The sequence below is a fragment of the Rhinolophus sinicus genome, linkage group LG07 (genome assembly GCF_036562045.2).
Source record: "Rhinolophus sinicus isolate RSC01 linkage group LG07, ASM3656204v1, whole genome shotgun sequence".
Taxonomy (NCBI): Eukaryota; Metazoa; Chordata; class Mammalia; order Chiroptera; family Rhinolophidae; genus Rhinolophus; species Rhinolophus sinicus.
Genome location: NC_133757.1, coordinates 69,197,035 through 69,219,081, shown reverse-complemented (window position 1 = coordinate 69,219,081; position 22,047 = coordinate 69,197,035). Strand labels below are relative to the sequence as shown.

The 22,047-nt window shown below is 54.3% G+C and overlaps 1 protein-coding gene across 1 annotated transcript; it reads left to right on the top strand.

Annotated features, from left to right (window-relative positions):
• Positions 1–278: 278 nt before the first annotated feature.
• On the top strand, positions 279–21,117 carry LMNB2 (lamin B2). The gene is made up of 12 exons (XM_019743956.2): positions 279–624; positions 6,714–6,850; positions 10,387–10,543; positions 10,781–10,906; positions 15,329–15,499; positions 15,593–15,718; positions 15,907–16,127; positions 16,259–16,541; positions 16,612–16,719; positions 17,502–17,621; positions 17,873–17,986; positions 18,683–21,117. The coding sequence occupies exons 1-12, from the start codon at positions 346–348 to the stop codon at positions 18,722–18,724; spliced, it is 1,884 nt and encodes a 627-aa protein (XP_019599515.2). The 5' UTR covers positions 279–345; the 3' UTR covers positions 18,725–21,117.
• The last annotated feature ends 930 nt before the right edge of the window (positions 21,118–22,047 follow it).

Below are 22,047 nucleotides of genomic sequence, written 5' to 3'. Positions count from 1 at the left end.
GTTTTTAAGGGTCCTTCACCACTTTTAATTTTAATGAGACTCCAAAGAGATAGGTAGGTGATTCAGGTGGGTAAACTGAGGCACTGGAAAGAAACCCAGTTTCAAATCGTTGCCAAACTGGGATTTTGAAACCGGTGCTTTGGTTCTGGACCCCGCACCTTCTGCTAATGTTTAATGAATAGTAGCTAATGACCGAGGGAAAACTGAGCTGTAGTTCCCCCCCACGCAGGAAACTACAGCTCCCGGCGTGCCCCGCGCGCCGCGCCGCCGGACTACAAGTCCTAAGCTGCCCCGCGGCGGCAGCAGCGGGCAGCGAGCGCCATCTTGGTCGGAGGCTCGGATTGAATGAGCCCGCTGATCCGCGGCAGCTGTCCCGAGCCGCGCAGGCCCCGAGCCGTCGGTGCCGTCGCCTCCGCCGCCATGGCCACGCCGTTGCCCGGCCGCGCGGGCGGGCCCGCCACGCCGCTGTCGCCTACGCGCCTGTCGCGACTGCAGGAGAAGGAGGAGCTGCGCGAGCTCAATGACCGACTGGCGCATTACATCGACCGCGTCCGCGCGCTCGAGCTGGAGAACGACCGGCTCCTGCTCAAGATCTCCGAGAGGGAGGAGGTGACCACGCGCGAGGTGGGCGCGGGCCCCGGCCTCTGGGGGGGGGTTCCACCGACGGGTCCCCAGAAAGTCTGGGGGGTCCTCAGTGAGGGGTGCACGCTGGGGCAGGCCCCGCCCACCGAGGGCTCTCCAGGGGGTTTCGGGTATCCCCTGAGGAGTGCAGTCTGCGGTAGAACCGTCCTTTGAAGGGTCCTCAGGAGGCCTGGGGGGTCCTGAGTGAGGGGTGCACGCCGGGCCAAGCCCCACGCACCAAGGGATTCGAGGAAATCGGGGGGGCACTGTGAGGGGGTGTGAGTTAGGCGAGGTCCCGCCCCCAAGGGAGTTCTGGGGAGTCTCCGGGGTTGCGTTTGGTGGTTCGGGTGTCCGGGGAGAAAATTGGAGGCGGTTCTCTGGTCTCGGAGATTGGAGGCTCATGCCCTCTGAGGGTCCCTCAGGAGGGGCAGAGGGGCTCACTAAGGGGCTGTCCCTGGGAGAATCACGTGGCTTCAGTTCTCCGTGGAACTTTGCAGGTGTCCCCTGATGAGTCCTGGGGCGTTTGGGGACTGGGTTGGCGGTTGGGCAGTAGACCTGTCTTCATCCCGGGCCTGGGGTAGGGTGGGATCGGAGGAGAGGGGGTCTGATGCCTCGGGGGTCCCGAGGAAATTTGGGAGGCCCTTAATTGGCCTCGGACCCCCTTGGCTGATGGGTAGAAGCCTGGTAGGCCCTGTCCACCCCGCCTCCCCACCACCAGGAGATGTGAGGAGAGGAGACGCGAGGTCTTGGGGAAGGAGTCACGTGAGGCCCAGCTTCACTGCAGACTGAAGGCGAAGGGGCTGGGTAAGCCCCGCCCCCTAAGGGGTTGTGGGGGGGGTGTCCGGGAGGACCTGGGTGAGGTATGTCGGGCTCTGGGGACTGTGGCTGCCAACTCAAACCCCTCCCCTCTTTTCTCCCTTCCGCTGGCCCCGCCCAACTCAAGGGGGTCCTCTGAAAAAGTGGGAAGTGCCCACCACGTGGTTCCTGGTGAGCCTGGTGGGAGGTGGGTCCGGGAGCCTGCACAGCTACTCAGAGCCTCGCCTTCCCCATCGGGAGAATGGGCCAAATGACGGACTTCTGGGAGAGAAGCAGATGGGAGGGTGGTCATTTCTGAGAACCACTTGCCCTCTGTGTGACTTTGGGCAAGTCACTTAACCATTTTGAGTCTGCGTTTTCTGTAAAGTAGAAATAATACGCACCTTTTAGGATTGTCTATGGGGCCACGATGAATTAGTGTTTGTTTTGTAAAATACAAGTAACCCCCTCCGCCCTCCCCCATAACACCGCACCTCTGTAACACAGTTTTGCTCTAACACAGCTGAAGAATTGGGGGAAACCCTCTTACAACACAGATCCTAGAACAGGGTTTCATTCTAAACACAGTTTGAGAATTAGAGAAATCCCCGAACAATATGGAGCATAATAAGAGCCCCCCCCACCCAGGCCGTTGTTCGCAGGTGGGTGCCTCACAGCAGCACGCCAACCTTTTGCTGCTCCCCACCTTGGGTCAGGGCAGCCCAGCTCCAGGGAGAGCCATTGTTCACAATCTTAGCTGTAGGGGGCGCAGCTCACTGGCCCATGTGGGAATCCAACCAGAGACATCCGTGTTAGGAGCACGGAGCTCCAACCACCTGAGCCACCTGGCCGTCCCAATAAGAGCTTTTAAGAGCAAAAAAATATCTCATTCAAGATTAGGGAAATCCCTGAAGAACACAGAATGTAATAAAAGCTTAGTATTGATGACGAAAAAAACATTTAATACATATTAACATGTTATACTTTTGGTGAAAATCGCTTTAATAAAGATACTTCTCTTAATTATAAAAATATAATAGTATGGTTTTTGTTTAATTTTTGGAACCTAACCCCCTTTTTTGTTCTAGTTTTTTGTTTCATATAACACGGATTTACGTAACATGGCATTTTTTAGGACCCTAACAATTGTGTTTTACAGGGGTTACCTGTAAACGCCATAGAATACAGGACTGGTGTCCAGCAGAGGCACTCGTCTGGGTTCTGGGTTCTGTTGTCCCTGTTTAATAGTCACGGGGACAGGAAACAGCTCAGAAAGTGGGGCTTGGGTATTGGGGAAGGAAAACGATCCGGCGGTTGGGGGTGTTCTAGGTTGCTCCGGATTGAATTCAGACTTGGGGTCCAAACTCTGCCTTTAATCTGTGACCTTGGGCAGGTCACTCGGCCTTTTGAAGCCTGTTTTGTCACCTGTACATGGTGAATTGTCCCACCCTGAGCATTGCTGCCCGCCTCTGCAGTGCGAGGGTCCTCAGCGTGCCGGCCCGTTCCTGCCCGGCTGATACGCGCCACATGTTTGAGCTGGTTTCTTGTCTTTCCCCTGGTCTCAGTTTCCCCACCTCCAAATGGGGCAAGACTTGCACTGACCTGCTGTAGTGCTGGGCCTGGTGAGCATGGTGGAAGTGGCAAGGGAGGAGGGTACTGGCCCCACTGGATGGGCATGGTCACATTCAGGGGCCGGCCTAGGCAACTTGCCCCGCCCCCTACCTGTCTGGCTTTTGCTTATTTCTCTGTTACTAAGGGTTGTTGGAATGCAGCTAACACCTGGGAGCGAAGGGCTTTGGTGGGGTAAGCCTGCTGCACTGTGAGCTTCAGGGCTCAAAGGCTATGGGGGGCTCTAGGCAATGACAGGGCTAGGGAGGTTCAACTAGCTTGTTCTCCAGGAGCTTCCTACTACTTGAGGGATTGGGGTGATAATGCTTGTCTTTACTGCTGAGTGGAGGGGACCTGGAGCAGTGGGTATAGGTGGTCACTGAGGGCTGTCGGGAGGGAGTGACCTGGAAATGACAGTGGGGCCCGGGCAGGAAGTCAGTGAGTGACAGGATGAGGCCATTAGAGGTGAGCAGCCTCAGCTCAGGCTGGCCAGGCTGGCAGGGAGTGGGCTGTGAGTGCGTGGGAGGCCTGCAGGGAGCTAGGCAGTTGGCTGCACTAGGAGAGACGTGGACACGTCACACCGAGGAGTGTGCACATCACCTGGACACTCCCACCAGGTGACCCTGCCCTCCAGGGGACATCTGTGGGCGTCACGACTGGGGCTGCCCCTGGCATAAAGGACTGCTCTTTAACACCCCACGGTGCCCAGGATGGCCCCAAATACCATTAGTATCAGGGCTGAGAAGCCACTTAAGGAACACTTTGAAGATGCCATTTAAAATATTAGAAGCATCCCATATGTTTGTAATACAACCCGAGCAATTCAGATGCCCGAGGTAAAACGAAAGCTTCGTGTCCCTTGCCAGCAGCTGGGGCCGTCTTGCCCCTTTGTCTCTCTCCTTCACACTTGCTCACACACAAACCGAGCCCGCGTACTTTCCAGGCCTTTCCCATTGGATGTCAGTTGGTACCTCTTGGCTGGGTGGGCAGTACTTGGGTGGGCAGCACTGGGGTGAGTAGTCACCGCTGCTGTTACTGGAGGAGCTCTGGAAGCAGGGTGGTGGGGTGGCATGCTGTCCAGATCTGTGTTTGAGGAAGCTCTTGGGTGCTGGGAGACGGGAGGGGTGGAACAGCGAGGGGGGGAAGGTTCTCCAGGGAGCCTTCCCAACCGGGTGTTAAGTTCCTCCAGGCTTCAGTTTCTTTTCCCTTACCCGCACAGGTGTCTTGTTGCTGCTTGGGTTGGGGGTGGGAGGATGTTCCCCAAGAGGAACAGAGGAGGGACTGGGCTGGGCTCCTGGAGCTTAGGGGAGGGAGCCTGTGTCTGCCCATGGGAAGGCATGTTTGGCTTTACATGCAGAGCTGTTTCTCAACGGAGTGATTTTGTCCCCCGAGGGACATAGGCAACAAGGAAAAGGCCACCTGGGGTTGTCTGTCCCCATCCCAAGCCAACAGTACTCACACATTTGTCGGGATTCCTCAAGCTTGATGCAAGCAGTAAAAAACAAAAGGCCCAAGCTGTCCCTCTCCCAGGTGGTGCCCCAGGCTTCAGCAGTGACCACAGTGAGGGTCACAGGTGCAGGGAGCGCCTGTTAGTGGTCTGAAAGAGATCCGCTGTCTGCTCGTCCTCTACACAAGAATTTTCTAAATCATCCCAGTGCCATAGATTGGGGTCAGCAGACGTTTTCTGAAAAACGCCAGAGTCATTTTGAGCTCTGTGGGTGGGACGGTCTCATTCACAACTACTACTTGACTGGGCCTTTACAGTGGGAAAGCTGCCACAGATGGCATGTGGAGGAGCACGCCGGCCTGTGCCGGTAAAGCTTTGTGTATATGTGCTGAAGTGGGCATTCATGTAATCGCCTGCGTCACAAAATAGCTCTTTCCTTTTCTTTTCCTCAGTCATTTAAAAACTTAAAAACCATCCTGGGCTTGCAGGCTGGACAAAAACAGGCAGTGGGCTGGAGTTTCTGCCCTGGACATGAGTTTGCAGGCCTGGTTATAGGTAACTGCCTTATTAGCACACACACCGGAAATACCCCAAGAACATAAGTGCTTTAAACAAGACACTGAGATGGGCCAGGGTCCGGGAGAAGGGTAAGGGGGCACTTGCCTCAGGCTCATAATCTCATGGGAGGGCCAAAATCTCAGTAATGGGGATGAACTGTATGATATATTTTTAAACATTTAACCATGTTTTTAGGCCAGTTTAAGATTTACAGAAAAATGGCAAAGGCGGTACAGAGTTCCTGTGTACCCCAACCCAGTTTCCCGTTTACATCTTTAGTTAGTGTTTCTCAGGACTAACTTACCAGTATTGATACATCTTCCTTAACCAACACCCACATTTTGTTCACCTTTCCTTAGTTTTCCCCTGAGGTCCTAGGACCCCATCCAGGATCCCACATGACAGGTTTCTTGGGCCCCTCTGGGCTGTGATAGTTTCTGATACCTTCCTCATTTTTCATGTCCTGGGCAGTCACGAGGGCAGCAGGTCAGGATTTTGGTAAATGCCCCTCTATTGGGGTCTCGTGTTTTCTGATGGTTAGGCTGGGCTGATGGGATAAGTAACATTTTAATGAAATATTTTTAAAAATTAAAATGAATGCAACAAATCCACAGTGCACAAAAGATCAAAACCTAAAGTCCAGTATGAGAATTGCTGGTTCCCCTTTTGCCCTGTGGTCCAACCCGGCTCAGTTCTGATCTTGCCCTAGTTTCCTGTTGTGTTGGTCTAGCCCAAGATCCTCCTGTCCAGGGAAGGGAGGGCGTGAGAGAAGGGGCCCCAGCAGGCATGCCATCGGGGCAGGGGCAGGAGACCTTGTCTGTGTAGAACATCCCTGGGGCTCAGGAGAGTTCTGGAAGGTAAAATGACAGGAGACAGGGCAAAGACAGGCACGTGAACCCAGGTGCAACTATCTTTAGAGAGTGTAGCCAGCGGCTTTTTGTGAATTCAGAGCTTATTCCAGAAGGCAGTTCCCAGAGGACAGAAATGGAGAGGGCAGCCCAAGGTGACACCTTCGTGGGAGCGAGGGCCCTTGCTGTGTGTGGGTGGGGGCTGCCGGAGGTAGCCAGAGTACAGGAGGGAGAAGCTTGCTTTGTCTGCTCCCACCTCATGTGTCCTCTTGGAATTGCCTCCAGCAGACCTGCTCTGTCCTGTATCTTCTCAGGTCAGGTGAGGGCAGTTTATTGTTCTGTGCCTCGTTTTCCCATCTGTGAAATGGGGCCAGGAGTCCATATCTGACCTTACCTGTTTAACCAGCTGAGGGAACATCCGCCAGACTGTCTTCCACAGCGGCTGCACCAGCCACAGACGCAGGTTCCCATTTCTCCATGTCATCGCTAACACTTGTAACTGTCCATCTTTTTGACTCTAGCTAACCCAGTGGGGGTGTCTCACTGTCCTGGTTTGTGAACACATGTGCGTGGCCCTGTGCACTTTGACAGGGGGAGGGTGGGGGCAAGAAGGCCAAGAGGAAATATGAGTTATGCACCCAGCTGGTGGGTATGACCTGGCAGGAGACAAGTGACAGGACCAGGTCCGGCAGGCAGGGGTCGGCCAGGTTGGGCAGGACTGAGCTGGTTGGGAGGCCTCTGGGGTCAGTAGGCCTGTGTCCCGCAACAGGCCTGCCTGGACACACGCTGTCAGGGTTGGGGGGGGTTCCTTCACCTGGACCCTGCTGTCCTCTCAGGTGAGTGGCATCAAGACATTGTACGAGTCAGAGCTGGCTGACACCCGCAGACTGCTGGATGAGACTGCCCGAGAGCGCGCCCAGCTACAGATCGAAATAGGGAAACTGAAGGCTGAGGTGGAAGAGGCCAACAAAAGGTATGGGGTGCAGCTGGCATAATGTCCCAATTCCAGGGCCATGTGTGTGCAGGGCGGAATGGCTGCTGGGGGCAGTGGCTTGTCACCACCACCTTATCACCTCAACTCCCGTGGCAGGGACCACTCTGAGAACATCAGGATGGGGTCTGAGCGGGGTCCCCGCTCGGGCAGCACTGACCTTCTATCTGCCCCCAACCACCTTACTTCTCCCCACCCCAACAATAACTTGGCCTGAGGAGGGTTTTCAACCCAAGCAGCTCTCCTGAGACTGAATCTAGGGGAGCTGGGAGTGCTGGGACCACCTCCTCCTTCAGGCTATAGAGTTCAGCCTCCTCAAGGACCCACCACCTCCCTCCTCTGCCCTGGAATTGGGAGCCACTGGTGTGCCGACCCTCATTGCTTTGTCCTCTGTGCCTCCTCTCAGGGTCCCCACACTGGGAAACGTTGGGGCCAGCTTCTGCACGCCCCTGCCCTAACAGGCCAAGGCAGGGACAGGCAACCTTCAGGCTGGAGGCTTTTATTTGCAAAGCATGTTCTCTTGCCTGCTTATGAGTAAAGGGCTGTCATGCAGGAGACCCCGCTCGCTGCGCCATTTTGTCAGGCGGGGAGGCCTGCGGGGTCTCTGCTCCCGCTCCCCACACAAGAACGCAGGATATGGTGAGGCCAAAAAGGAACACCCACGGAGCCATAGGTAGGGGAGTCATACTGCTATGGTCGCACTGGAGGCTGGGCGCACTGGACGTGCGACCTGCTGTCTGTTTTTCTGCCAACCGACCGACGACTCTCCTCCGCTCTCCTCCGTAGTCGCAGCAGTTATAGTAGCGGCCAATCGGCCAACCGGCCACAGCCGAGCCAGCACCCCTCCACTTGAGGCCAAGAGCCTGTAAACTACTTTCTGGGGCTCTGTCCCCACAAGGGCTCTGGAAATTTGGAGAGCAAGGTGGTGCTGGAGGTGATAGCAGAAGTAATAAAGTAATTTAAATACAGAAGTAATAAAGTAAGTTATAAAGTTATTTAAATACAATTTAAAGTAATAAAGGGGATACCATGAATAACACCAGTTCAGGTGTGATCCCCTTTCATCCTCACAGTGACCCCAGCAGGCCCAATTGTCATCGCCATTTACAGAGGGGGAAACTGAGGCACAGGGCTGGGGACTGGTCCCTTAGCTCGGCCGTGACCCAGGCCTGGACCCTGGTTCCTGAGGCCCTCTCGTCCCAGCAGCCAACAGCCACCTTCACGCTAGCAGCATTTTCTTCTTTTTTTTTTTTTTTATTAATAGGCATTTTAATTAATAGTATTTATGTTTGTGGTGCAAGGTTATAAGCAGATTTAGGTTTACAGGAAAATGAGTGGACAGTTTAGTTTCGGAAATCCGCCTGGTTAATGAGTGTGTTACATTGTTATGGTGGGATGAGCCGCAATCATAACGTGGTTGTGAAGTTCAGGGTTGACCTGGCCCGGCTACTCATGGAAGAAGAAGTTACGTTTTTTCTGCTTGTCAGTCATAGATGCTCACTGTGGAGAAAGCGGGAAAGGCAAGATGATTTAAAGAGAAAAATAAAGGTCTCCGTGAGCTGCCAGCCCCACCCCAACGGATTGCTGGCAGACCTGGTGCGTTTCTTGTCCGCCTTTTAAACTAAAGTGGATACAGTTAGATGCCGATGACGCTCTTTGACGTAGCGAGCCTCTTAGGCAGCTTGCTGACTCATCCATGTCCTCTGACCTGATGTCCTGGCTGCTGCCATGTTCCAGCATCTCGGAGTCTGTCACCAGTGGCTCCTGTGGCTTGGTTAGGCTGGTCCCATTGTTCTGTGACCTGTTTGGGTGGCAACTGTGCCCTCAGACCAGTCATTTTCCTTGGCCTCTAAGTGAGACTGGCCTCCTTCTGGGCGTGGTGGGGTCTGCAGACATTTAAAACAGGAGGACAACAAAGAGTGTTGAATGCAGTGGTCCTGGAGGGAGGGACTGTAAACATCTGGGCTGGTGACTTAATTGTTAAGGCCCTTGCTCTAGAAAGGAGGCTTGCTGGACTCACTGGGCCCCGAGGCACCCATTCCAGTCTCCCGCCTTGAGCAATTACAGATCTGCAGGTACTTCTTGGCGGCCTGACTTCCTGTTTCAGGTCTGCGAGCCCCTCCAGGACTGCAAGTGGGTGAGCTGTCACCCCAAATTTGAATTTCCCGACAGGTCACATCCAGTGCTTTTCTTTTCCTGACAAATTTATCACTAAATCCCCATGATGACAGAATCGCAGGTGGCGCTGTAGAGGACCCAACAAATTAAGACAGGTGCGTAAGCCAGTGAGTGCCCCTGCGTTCTGGACCATTCCATGTAGTTCTGCAGAACCTAAAGTTGTTTAGAAATTTTCCTCATATCCTGATCTCTCTGCTCTGTCACCCTGGCCTTGTTGGTGGTCTTGAACCTGCAGGGCACAGCTCACCCACTTTGCAGTTCTGGACATACTGGGCCTGGCTCATTCCCAGGGTCCCCTCCTGCAGGGCCTGTTCCACTTAAAGGTGTAGCCTTCACCTGGCACAAGCCTTGTCCCCATCCCCCGACTCATCTGTTCTTACTGCAGATTAGCAGGCAGCATATTCACTGTCATCTCTGTCTCGTGAGGACAGGGCTGTTTCCAGATGTATCTGGCACAAGGATGGCATTCTCCAGGCTGAAGTCACTGGTCTTGATGCCACCCGACCTCATGCGAGCTGAGGCAGTGCCGTGTCCCCAGTGGTTTTCACCCAGGGTGGCTGCCCCCAGGGGACACTGGGTGATGTCTAGGGACATTTGTGGTTGTCATGACTGGGGGTGCTCCTGATATCTGTGGGTGGGGCCAGGGTGCTGCTGAACCTCCACAGTGCCCAGGACAACCCCCATAGAGAGCAACCCGGCCCCGGTGTCAGCAGTGCCGAGGGGGAGCCTGGATATTGCCACAGTTGCTGGGTATGGTCCAGTCAGTTCCATGGAGGGCGAGGTGGGTAAGCTTTCAACCCCGAGAAGATTTAGAATTACATTCAGAAATGTCTAAGAGCATAACGTTCACACTATTAAGAGTTATTTGTTAAAGAATCTATTTGGCATCTTAAATGCTCGATATTAGAGATAACGGTCTGTTAGACTACGGAGACCCTCTTAACATAGCTTAAGTTTACAAAGGAGGTCAGCTTCTCAGAGACCAGGGTTTTAGTTTATAACTTTAATAAATTATACATTAATTTTAAAAAAATCAGAGTTCTCCCCTAAATGATCTTTCCATGTCCAAAAACCTCAGGAAGGGACATGAGCACCCATGCCTTGAGGGTTTTTTGAGTGCTTGTATCTGTCAGTTAACAGAGTCCCGATGGTATGGGGCAGGTTTGAAGAAGGGTCACCTTTTGTGCCGATAGGTGAGGCTCCCTTACCTGAGAGCCAGGGTGGCTCAGGCCCGCCCTGAGCAAAAGGGCCCACTGCTCAGAGGCCCAAGTGAGCTTGTTGGCCCTTCCTGTGTGCACAGCTGCTTACCCCTCCTGGCTGTTGCTGCCCTTGACTTTTAGCTCCAAGAAGAGGGAGGGCGAGCTCACAGTGGCCCAGGGCCGTGTGAAGGACCTGGAGTCCCTGTTCCACCGGAGTGAGGCAGAGCTGGCTGCTGCCCTCAGTGACAAGCACAGCCTTGAGAGCGACGTGGCTGAGCTTCGGGCCCAGCTGGCCAAGGTAAGCCCTGGGCAGCCCCCACTCTGGAGACGGGAGGCCTCAAGCTGGTGTGCATGTGCGGGTGGCTGACGGATGTCGTGTAGGTGTGAGCGGCCTGGGGCTCAGGTGCCAGTGGCCTGCAGACCCCTAACCCAGTTGACACCCACATTGGAGTTTGTGTATTTAAGGGGCTCCCCCAGGCACGAAGAGCCATGTGGTGAAGCAGAGAGTCACCTCAGCTTGTCCTGCATTTCCCAGGCAGAGGATGGTCACTCAGTGGCCAAAAAACAGCTAGAGAAGGAGACGCTGATGCGCGTGGACCTGGAGAACCGCTGCCAGAGCCTGCAGGAGGAGCTGGACTTCCGCAAGAGTGTCTTCGAGGAGGTGGGTCTCAGGGTGCTGTGGGCACGTGTCTGTCCCGTCTTCCCAGCACCACTCATGAAGAGCCTGTCTTTCTTTACCCTGTTGTACATCCTCACCTCCTTTGTCAAAGACTAATTGACCATATGAGCATGGGCTTATCTGGGCTCTACTTGGTTCCACTGATCTGTGTGTTTTCATGCCAGCACCATACTGCTGATGGCTGTAGCCCTGTAGTACTTTCTTAGCAGGGTGCATGATACCTCTCACTTTGTCCTCCTAATTTCTTTGGCTATGTGGTGTCTTTTGCGGTTCCATAGAAACGTTGGGATTAGTGGTTCTGGTTCTGTGTGTGCGCATGCACGTGCGCCCAAGGTGGTTCACACCAGAAGAGTTGAGGAAACCAAGCCCTTTGCGATGGCCTCTCTCTGGCCAGCATTCTAAGTCTTGTAAGTGACCTGCAGGTGTCTCCACCCTCTTCCGTGTCACACATGGACCCCGAGCACGGTTGAACCAACTGGATGTGCAGAAAGTAGTAGTTAAACAGAACTCAATATTGAAACCAACCAAGGAAATGAATATCTATGTGGCCTTCCTTCCTTCCTTCCTTCCTTCCTTCCTTCCTTCCTTCCTTCCTTCCTTCCTTCCTTCCTTTCTTTCTTTCTTTCTTTCTTTCTTTCTTTCTTCTTTTATCTAGGTGATAAAACCACATCTAAAAATGAGTGTGCTAAAATGATCACTTTATGAATAATATATAGTGCAGTGCTAATCTGTTACTTATATTAATTCCTTACAGGTATGTGATTTACAATTTATTTTCCAATTCCCCCACTCTGTCCCCTTGGGCATCCATCAGCTTGTTCTCTGCACCACAGGGTCTGTTTCTGTTTTGTTTATTCATTTGTTTTGTTTTTAGATTCCACATGTAAGTGAAATTATATGGTATTTGTCTTTCTCAGTCTGACTTATTACACTCATCATAATACCTTCTAAGTCCATCCATGTTGTCGCAAGATTTCATTCAAATGGCAAGATTTCATTCTTTTTTTAATGGCCAAGTAATATTCCACTGTATATATGCCACATTGTCTTTATCTGCTGATGGGCACTTAGGTTGCTTCCATATCATGGCTATTGTAAATAATGCTGCGGTGAACATAGGGCTGCATATGTCTTCAGATGAATACCTAGAAGTGGGATTGCTGGGTCATAAGGTAGTTCTATTTTTAATTTTTTGAGGAACCTCCATATTTTCCACACCGGCTGCACCAATTTACATTTCCACCAACAGTATACAAGGGTTCCCTTTTCTCCACATCCTCACCAACACTAGTTACTTATTGATAATAGCCATTCTAGCAGGTGTGAGGTGGTACCTCATTGTGGTTTCCAGTTGCATTTCCCTGAGAGCTAGTGGTGGTAAGCGTCTTTTCATGTATCTGTTGGCCATCTGGGTGTCTTCCTTAGAAAAGTGTCTGCTCAGGTCCTCTGCCCAATTTTTAATTGGATTTTGTTGTTGAGTTGTGTGAGTTCTTTATATATTTTGGATATTAGCCCCTTATCAGAAATATCGTTTGCACATGTCTTCTCCCATTCATCTGGTTGCCTTTTGTTTTGTTGATCGTTTCTTTGGCTGTTCAGAAGCTCTCTAGTTTGACATAGTCCCGTTCATTAATTTTTTCTTTTCTCTTGCTTTTGGAGTTAAGTTCACAAAAACCCATCTGAGATCAAGGTCTGTAAATTTAGTGCCTATGTTTTATTCTCTGTTCTATCGTTTCAGGTCTTATATTTAAGTCTTTAATCCATTTTGAGTTAATTTTTGTCTATAGCATCAGATGGCGGTCTAGTCTCACTCTTTTGCATGTGGCCGTCCAGTTTTCCCAGCACCACTTATTGAAGAGACTGTCCTTTCTCCATGGAATGTTCTGAGCTCCTTTGTTGAAAATTAATTGCCCATGTTGAGTGTGTTTATTGCTGGGGTCTCAGTTCTGTCCTCTTGGTCTGTGTCTGTTTTTCTGCTAGTACCATGTTTTGACTATTGTGGCTTTATCGTATAGTTTGAAGTCAGGGAGTGTGGTACCCTTGGTTATTCATGGTACCTGATGGCTTGTTTCTCTGCCTGTGGATTTGAGGCAGTGAACTCCGGTTTAGATGCTGTTTAGCTCTTAGCAAATCATCAGGCTGATAAGTAGACGTCTTTCTTCTCCTTTCCAGCAGGTGGTGCTATAGCGCAAGTTTGTTTTCTCACCTGCATGGGGCACCTCCCGGATCTGGGGGGGTGGTGTTGCCTCGGTCATGGAAAGCGCCCAGTATTCCCCGAGGTGGTGGGCGTCCCCTCTGTATCTGGGTTGTTGGATCTCAGGGCCCCACCCCTGTGGTGCAATGTGGCGGTCGGTGAAGCTCCTGGCGCCTCCTCTTTGAAACCAGTGGCTGCCAGCACGCTGTGCTGTCCAAGGCGGTTCGCGAGTCTGCTCTTTGCCGCCTGGCTGGTAAGGGCGGCCTCGAGTCCACGGCTCCCACCCGGGTGTGCCGCGTCTCTGCCCGTCACCACTTAGGTCGGAATGTGGCTTGTGCCCCTTCCGCCCCCGGCTGCTATGCGAGGGTTGCAGCCCCAATCCTGCACCCGCTGCCAACGCGTCAGCGGGCCGGGAGCACTGGCTGCATCTGTGCCCGGTCTGCCCTTCCCGCCTCTGCTGCTCATTCCATTCAATCACCTTCACATGTCCCCATGCTGGGATCTCAGACACGTTTGTGTGCTGAGCAGGGTCCTTGGTTGAGTTACAGTTGTCAGACTTGTAACTTTAAGGGGAGCGAGGGAGGGGTCTTCTCACTCCAGGGTGGGGCTGATGTCTCTTTTCTGTCTCTTAACACAGACACTTATCAACTAAGTTTATGGCCCACCTAGATAATCCAGAATGATCTCATCTTGCGACCACATCTGCAAAAGTCCCTTTTTCCAAATAAGGTCCAGGTTCTGGGGATTAGGACACAGACATACTTTATGGGGCCACCATTAAGCCTATTTTACTCCCTCCCTGTCAAAGGATGGGTGCGGCCCATGCACTTCCCTCCCCTGACCTCCTAACCCTTGGGCCTCTGCCCCTGGGCTTGGCCAGGCCTGGCTGCCAGAGACCGAGGTCCCTACAAGTAGAGCAGTGGTCCTGTGCCCTCTGGGAGGGGGCCGACATGAGGACCCTCCCACTTCATCATCACCCAGCCCACTGTGCTGTCATGGCCCAGAATGGAACCCTGGGGCCTGACTGGTTTATGTGGTCACTGCCCTGCAGAGCTGCTGCTGGGAGGACAGCCATGCAGCCGAAGAATGGTCTGTGGCTCCAACCAGGCCCCATGACAACCAGGGCCACCAGGGGAGCTCAGGAGGTAGCCAGGAGGGCAGCTGAGGGGGGGCCAGTCAAGGCACCCCTATATGTCAGGGGACCCATGAAGAGACCCACACAAGGAAACAGGAAGGCACCCAGGAAGGACTCTTGGAGGGGGTCCCCAGGGTGGGCTGTGACGAGCTCTTGGAGGGAGGCCATGAAGAGGACCATGATGAGAGCCTGGAGGGCCGTGGTGAAGGTGGGTGTGTTGTCGTGGCTCCCACGGACAGCGGCGTCAGTTCCCTGTGAGCAGGACTGGCTTCCTTGAGGAGCATTTCTGTTGTTCTTAGGGACCGATGACACAGTAACAGTGACTGATTTCTGAGGTGGCATGAGTGTGAGAGTGGAGCCTTCTCCCCTAAAGTCCCCAGCTTGCTGCGTGCCTGGGCAGCTGCACTCATGGGACATGTGATGTGGGTGTCCGTCAGCCACAGTGGGGGTTTATTCAGCTTGTCACTGTCTCGTTCCACAGCTGTCCTGATAGCCAGGTCTCTATCTCAGGCTCTGGGCACCTGGGATGGGCCCAGTCAGGAATTCTTTTCTTATATAACAGATTTATTGAAACATTCCCATACCTTAAAGCTTTCAAAGTGTGTGATTTACAGTGGTTTTAGTACATTCACAGAGTTGAGCAACCATCACCTCTAATTCCAGAACATTCCATCACCCAAAATAAGCCCAGTCCCCATTAGCAGACAACCGCGAACCCACGTCCTGTCTGTGGATGTGCCTGTTCTGGACATTTCCCATAAGTGGAATCACACACTGTGAAGCCTGTGTGTCCAGCTTTTCTCATGAGCGCCGTGTGTTCAAGGTCCGTCCACGTTGTGGCGAGTGTCAGCGCCTCCTTTTCACGGCCGAGTAATATTCCAGAGTGTGGATGGGACACATTATGTTTGTCTGTCACCTGCTGACAGACACTTGGGCTGTGTTCTCTGGTGACTGTGAAATGTGAACAAGTAACCAGGGCTACCCCCAGAGGTCACTGTTGGCACCCTTGCTCGCACCTGGCACTTGGGTCGAGGGTACTGGTGACCAGGATGGGATCACCGTGCTCTGTCCCCAGGAGGTGCGGGAGACGCGGCGGCGGCACGAGCGGCGTCTGGTAGAGGTGGACAGCAGCCGGCAGCAGGAGTACGACTTCAAGATGGCACAGGCACTGGAGGAGCTGCGCAGCCAGCATGACGAGCAAGTGCGTCTGTACCGCCTGGAGCTGGAGCAGACCTACCAGGCCAAGGTGCGGTGGAGGAGGGCAGTGGGTGGGCAGGCAGCAGGGGGGTGGCGGCCCCTCTGCCCCACACCTGGCCCCTCACTCGCCCTGTCCCCTCAGCTGGACAGCGCCAAGCTGAGCTGTGAGCAGAACGACAAGGCCGCCAGCGCCGCCCGTGAGGAGCTGAAGGAGGCGCGCGTGCGGGTGGAGTCCCTCAGCTACCAGCTGTCTGGCCTGCAGAAGCAGGTGACGCATGGAGGCCCCTTCCTGCCCCACGATCCCTGCAGGTCCTTCCTTCTGCCCCTGGGTAGTACATGCAGCCTTGGAGGTCAGGAGCCGGCCATGCCCTCTACTGTCCTTTCTGTGCCCTGAGTGGGGCTGGCCCGCTGTTGAACCCTATCTCCCCCTGACCTGGACCTCGGACCCCTCCCCAGGCAAATGCAGCCGAGGATCGGATCCACGAGCTGGAGGAGGCTATGGCTGGGGAGCGCGACAAGTTCCGGAAGATGCTGGACGCCAAGGAGCTGGAGATGACAGAGATGCGGGATGTGATGCAGCAGCAGCTGGCCGAGTATCAGGAGCTGCTGGATGTCAAGCTGGCCCTGGACATGGAGATCAGTGCCTACCGCAAGCTGCTGGAGGGCGAAGAGGAGAGGTGGGGGTCTGGGGGAGGGGGCGGGGCCAGGAGAGACTGGGCGGGGGAGGGGAGGAGGAAGGGATGGACCTGGGGCAGGTCAGGAGTGGCTGTCCTGGCTCTCACTGCCAGTCACCCCATGTCCCTCCCAGGTTGAAGCTGTCCCCCAGCCCGTCGTCGCGGGTAACCATCTCGAGGGCCACTTCGAGCAGCAGCAGCAGCAGCAGTATGGCCACTGCAGGGCGCTCAGGCCGCAGCAAGCGGAGGCGGCTGGAGGCTGAGGAGCCGCCAGGCACAGGCTCCAGCAGCATCGGCGCATGTGGTGGCAGTGGCAGCTTCCACCGGGCCCAGCAGACCTCGGCCTCGGGCAGCATCAGCATCGAGGAGGTCGACCTGGAGGGCAGGTTTGTGCAGCTGAAGAACAGCTCCGACAAGGTGAGGGGCCAGGCGCTGGGGTTGTGGGCTGGGTCTTCCAGAATTGTGTCAGACGGTGTCCCATTTCCAGGACCAGTCTCTGGGGAACTGGAAGGTCAAGAGGCAGGTCCTGGAAGGGGAGGAGATTGCCTACAAGTTCACGCCCAAGTATGTGCTGCGTGCTGGCCAGACCGTCACGGTAGGTGGTTGCAGAAGGGCTGGTGGACTGATAGGCAGTGGGACGGAGGTCACAGTGGCAGCCACACAGGCGACAGGATGTGAGAAGCAGGACACGGCTTGGGGCTGGGTGGTGGCTGAGCTCCTGGCTCTGGGAACAGCTGCCTGCTGTCACACATCATCGGTGCCAGCATTGCCCCATTGCACCCTCCCTGGAACCCTTTGGAGGCCTGGGTGACATGGCAGGTCCCATAGTAGAGGCAGTCTGGGTCCAGGCTGTCTGGGCCGGCAGGCATTGGTAAGAGATGGAACAGTCATGGGCGTGGGCCCTGGAGCTGACGGGCTTCAGAGTCCAGCTGGCCTGTTTGCCAAAATGACTATCTTTGGCTACTGTGGACCTCAGTCTCTTCTTTCATACCCTGGTGACCATCGTCCCTGGGCAGGACCCAGTAGGGCTGGAAGGATTAAATTCCTGGGGCAGGGGTGGCCGGATGGCTCAGTTGGTAAGAGCCCGAGCTCTGAACAAGGTTGTCGGTTCAATTCCCGCGTGGGATGGTGGGCTGTGCCCCCTGCAACTAAAGATTGAAAATGGTGACTGAACTTGGAGCTGAGCTCCGCCCTCCACAACTAGATTGAGGGAGAACGACTTGGAGCTGATAGGCCCTGGAGAAATACACTGTTCCCCAATATTCCCCAATAAATTTCCTGGGGCAATGAAGGGGGATTGTGATGGAAGACCAGCTGCTGGCATATATCACCAGGACTAGAGCCAGCATTGATGAGGAGGTCCTCCTGTGTCCCCAGGTGTGGGCAGCTGGTGCGGGGGTGGCCCCCAGTCCCCCCTCGACGCTCGTGTGGAAGAGCCAGAACAGCTGGAGCACAGGCGAGAGCTTCCGGACTGTCCTGGTCAACGCCACTGGGGAGGTGGGTGCCTGGGGCTTGGGTGTGGGGTTCCTCTGCCGCAGTCCTGAGGTCTCCTTTGTCCAGCCCACCCCACCCCAACCCACAGGCTGGTGCAGGAGCTCTGAGCTGGAACATAGGCCGGCAGAGCCCATGAGTGGTCCCTGGATGGCGCTCTGTAGCTTGGTGACACCTGCAAGAGCATGCTGACTGCCACCACTATGGGCTGGGCCCCCACCTGGGGGTTGAGTGGCCATGGCTCTTGTCTCACACAGGAAGTGGCGGTCAGAACAGTGAAGCAGTCCTCAGTGGCACGGGAGGCTGAGAATGGGGAGGAGGGAGAAGAAGAGGGAGCCGAGTTTGGTGAGGAGGACCTTTTCCATCAGCAGGTAGGGATCCCAGGGACACACTGGGGCGTGGACATGCATTCACGCACACCCCTTAGCCCTGCTGGCTGGACCCCCAAAGCCATGCTCACGTGGGTTGCCACAGCTCTGGGCAGAGCTGCCTTTGGCCTCTCCTTGGTACCGCCCACCCGTTGGCCCTGTCTCCACTGGGCTCCACAACCCAGAGACGGCCGTGGGTAGCTCTCCTTGCCTCTGAGTCTTAACCTGTGTGGACCTTGGGATAGTGGCCCGGAGCGCCAAAAGTGGGGTGTTAAAAGCTGATTGCCTCTTGAAGTGGCACCAGCATAGCCCTGGGGATCTCAGAGAATGTTCTCTGGTAGCATGATTCCTTGTCTGAGACTAGTAACTTAAATGGTTTTTAGGGAGAAGATTGAGAGCCCAGGACCACACTGTATTAGATGTTATGAGACCTGTGGTGCATGAGACATAAAATTGTGATGTGTAGCTCAGAACAGAGTTAAGGGAGACATAGACAGGTCTACAACAGGGACAGTTGAGGCTGTCGCCACTGGCTCTGTCATCTGGTGGAGGATTGGTCTTCCTGAGGTGGCTCAGGCACTGGGCCTGGTCCAGGCCTCCCTGGCAAGGGGTGGGGGCCGCCAGCTACCTGCCTAGCGAGGGGGGCACACGCCTGCCTCCTCGACCCACCTAACTGCTGCCATCCTTTCTTCCTCCCAGGGGGACCCCAGGACCACCTCACGAGGCTGCCGTGTGATGTGAACAGAATATGCCTCATCACACATCTTTCTTTACCCAGAGCCACTGAAAACTATTTTTATATCATTGGCTTTCTTTAGTCCTTGATACATTTCTAGAGAATTTTTAAGCAAACTATCAGAATGTGGGGGTGGGTTTCCATGGGCTCCTCTTCCCCCTTCACCACTATCCAGACTTTTTTCGGTGACAGTTCCCATTGGTTGGATTTGAGGCCCAGGAACTGAATGGCTGATGGGTTTGGGCTTGGAGGCTGGAGGGCCTGCCTCCATCGCAGACCAGGGCTGACCCACGGGCCTGGAGGTGGGCACAGGAACTGTGCCGGGATTCAATAGCTATTTGTGTTACTAAGCTTTTAAAAAACAAATTCAGAATCCAGGTTCCTGCCTGGCAGTGGCAGGGGCGTCCCCTGTGGAGTTTGGCAGCTCAGTCAACTGGAAACCAGAAGGCAGTGTCGGGGTGCTTGGAAGTTGCAGGTTCCCAACTCCTGCTCTGATGGCGTCAGGTGGCAGATGGGGCTTGTCAGCCTATGTGAATCGGGGCACCATGGGGGGGCTTTTGTTCCCTTTCTGGATGCCTGACCCTTGTGCTTCTGGAGCAAGACCAACAGGACAGGCGAGAAGGAAACCTGGGGATAGGGACACTTCCCGATCAAAGATTTGTCACCAGTGAGGGGTCAAGTGTGACAAGCTCAGCAGCAAACGCCTTGGATCTCAGAACAGTGTCCACGTGGAACAACCACTTCCTGCCCTCCTGTTGAAGATACTGGCTTCAGGGTGAAGCAGTGGACCGCCGCGTCTGTGCCCAGGGCTGAGTGCCACCTCCCGCCGGCTCATGTATATTCTTATGCGTATATATCGCTAACCTTGCTTCTGTCTGTACCGCTCTTGCTGAAATGATGTTACTCAGACAGGCCACCACCAGCTCACCCCTTTAGGGTGGCTCACCATTACACAGGCCAGCTCTGGCTGCCCAGCGACCCCCTCTGCGTTAGCCTGCCGTTTATACCCCCCACCTACTACACAGAAGTTATTTTTTTAATGGATATTTATTTTTTTACATTGGTCAGTACTCAGATTGCTGATCCTGCTTCAGGGGCTTGGGCCAGGGTCATGGGGATAGTCCCGGGGCGGGGGGCTGTTTCGGTGAGCTCTGAGCCCCAGACAGCAAACTCCTTCCAGAAGCACAGCTCAAGTCTTACAGATGCAGCGCTGAGCCGTGGTGGCGTGCTGCCTGGGCGGCCGGGAGCAGCATGCCTGCCCTGTCCTGGGCGCACCCTCAGGCCTGGCTTTCCTTAGGAATTGCTTATGGCCAGGAGAGTGCTAGCTGACTACCCATGAGCTGTTTCGTCTCGAGTCCGCCCGCAGCCTTTGCCTATGGGTCTTTACAGATCTGAGATCTTCCTGTGGCCTGGCCACCCTATGTTCCCAGCCATTGAAGGAGGTGGGGCATCAGAATAACTTAATGGAAAGTTCTGGTGGGCCCTGGAGAGCTTGCCTGCCTTGGCAATGGAGCACCCTGTACCCCATGTGTGATCTTTCCCAGGAGTGCTTCCAGGGCCCCTGAGGCTGAGGGCTGTCCCCGTCCCCACCCCCATAGCAGGAACCATGTGACACTGAGTGGCTGGCCAGGGTGAGGTGCAGCCATAGAAGAGGGTCGTAGTGGACCCCAGACGTGGGGCACTGACATCCTGACACTAGGAATCGGGGGGATCAGAGTTCTGTTCTGGAATTTTGGTCTGATTTGCTGGAACAGTCTGCCCAGCTGAGCTTGTGGACAGGAAGAGAGGAAAAGGGTGTGGGCAGCGATGGGTATTCTTGGCAGTTTGGGGGAGAGGCAGCTGGACTGGGTGGCCAGTTGGCCACTGGAAGTTGGTTGGTGGCACTCATGGATAATCATTTGGAAACGGAGCAGAATCCAGTGTGACATTGCTGGCTATGGCCTGGGAAACAGTGTACGTGTACTTAAGCTTAGCCCTAAGCCACTCCTCTGTCCGAGCCCAGCACCCCTCCTAGAAAAGAGCTGGACTGGCCGCTGGGAGGGGGGGTGACTTGACGCCCTCCCACTGAGTCTGGAGCCAGGGATGGGTGCCTACCTAGAAAACAGTAGCTCGGCTCTTAGCCAAGGTTGATGCAGAGACCCAGCAGTTCTGCCCACGTTGGCACAGCCAAGCAGCTGATACTCCTCCAGGCAGCACATCACGCCGGCCCCAGCACACGTGCACACTGGGCAGTGGCATCAGCTTGCAGAACCACGGCTGGACTACCTGGCAGGCGGGTGGTGGCGACTTTAAGGTGCGTGCCCAACGTGTGGTCTTTTCTTCCTCCCATTATTTGTAATACACGTTTTCTGATTGGAAACTTTTTTGTACAACACTCCAATAAACATTTTGCTTTTAAGTTCTGCCTGAGTTCACTGACGCAGGGCTGCTGGAGTCCATTTGCTAAAATGCCAATGACCTCCCCAAATGAGCAACTGGAGGGGCTGGGGCTGCTGCCCTCACTGCTCCTGGGAGCAAGGTCAGTACACGCATACACAGAACACAGTCTGCAGGACAAGCGAGGGACTGAACAGCTGACAGCAAACGAGACGAACAGAAGGCTGGGGCTGTTCATCGGCCCCACCTCCACAGGGCAGCAGGCTCTACCAGGGGCTCTGGTAGAAGTAAGTGGTAGAAGTGCGTTCCCGGCCCAACAAAGGGAGCAAGCGATGTCACAGGGCACTGCCTCCCCCTGGCAGCTCTGCAAGCGCCTGACTGGCTCCCACCCGTACTCATTCCACACAGGGCATTTCTGCATCAGGCCACTTTTTCAAGCCTGGGAGAGAGCTATTTTGTTTAATTCCTATATACAAAGTGAAAATGAAAAGGCAAAATCTCTCAAATGAAGGAAAAAGAAAAATCACCAGAAAAAAATACCGAAGGAAAAGGAGGTAAGTAATTTGCCTGATAAATAATGCAAATAAATGGTCCTAAGGAGGCTCACTAAATTTTAATGGAATAGAGGACCTTAGGGAGAACTTCAACAAAAAGTATAAGAACCATGCAGACTTGAATACAATAACTGAAATGAAAAACATTACAAGGAACCAGCTTTTTCCACATCCTGTTGGTTCAACCGTGCTCGGGGTCCATGTGTGACACGGAAGAGGGTGGAGACACCTGCAGGTCACTTACAAGACTTAGAATGCTGGCCAGAGAGAGGCCATCGCAAAGGGCTTGGTTTCCTCAACTCTTCTGGTGTGAACCACCTTGGGCGCACGTGCATGCGCACACACAGAACCAGAACCACTAATCCCAACATTTCTATGGAACCGCAAAAGACACCACA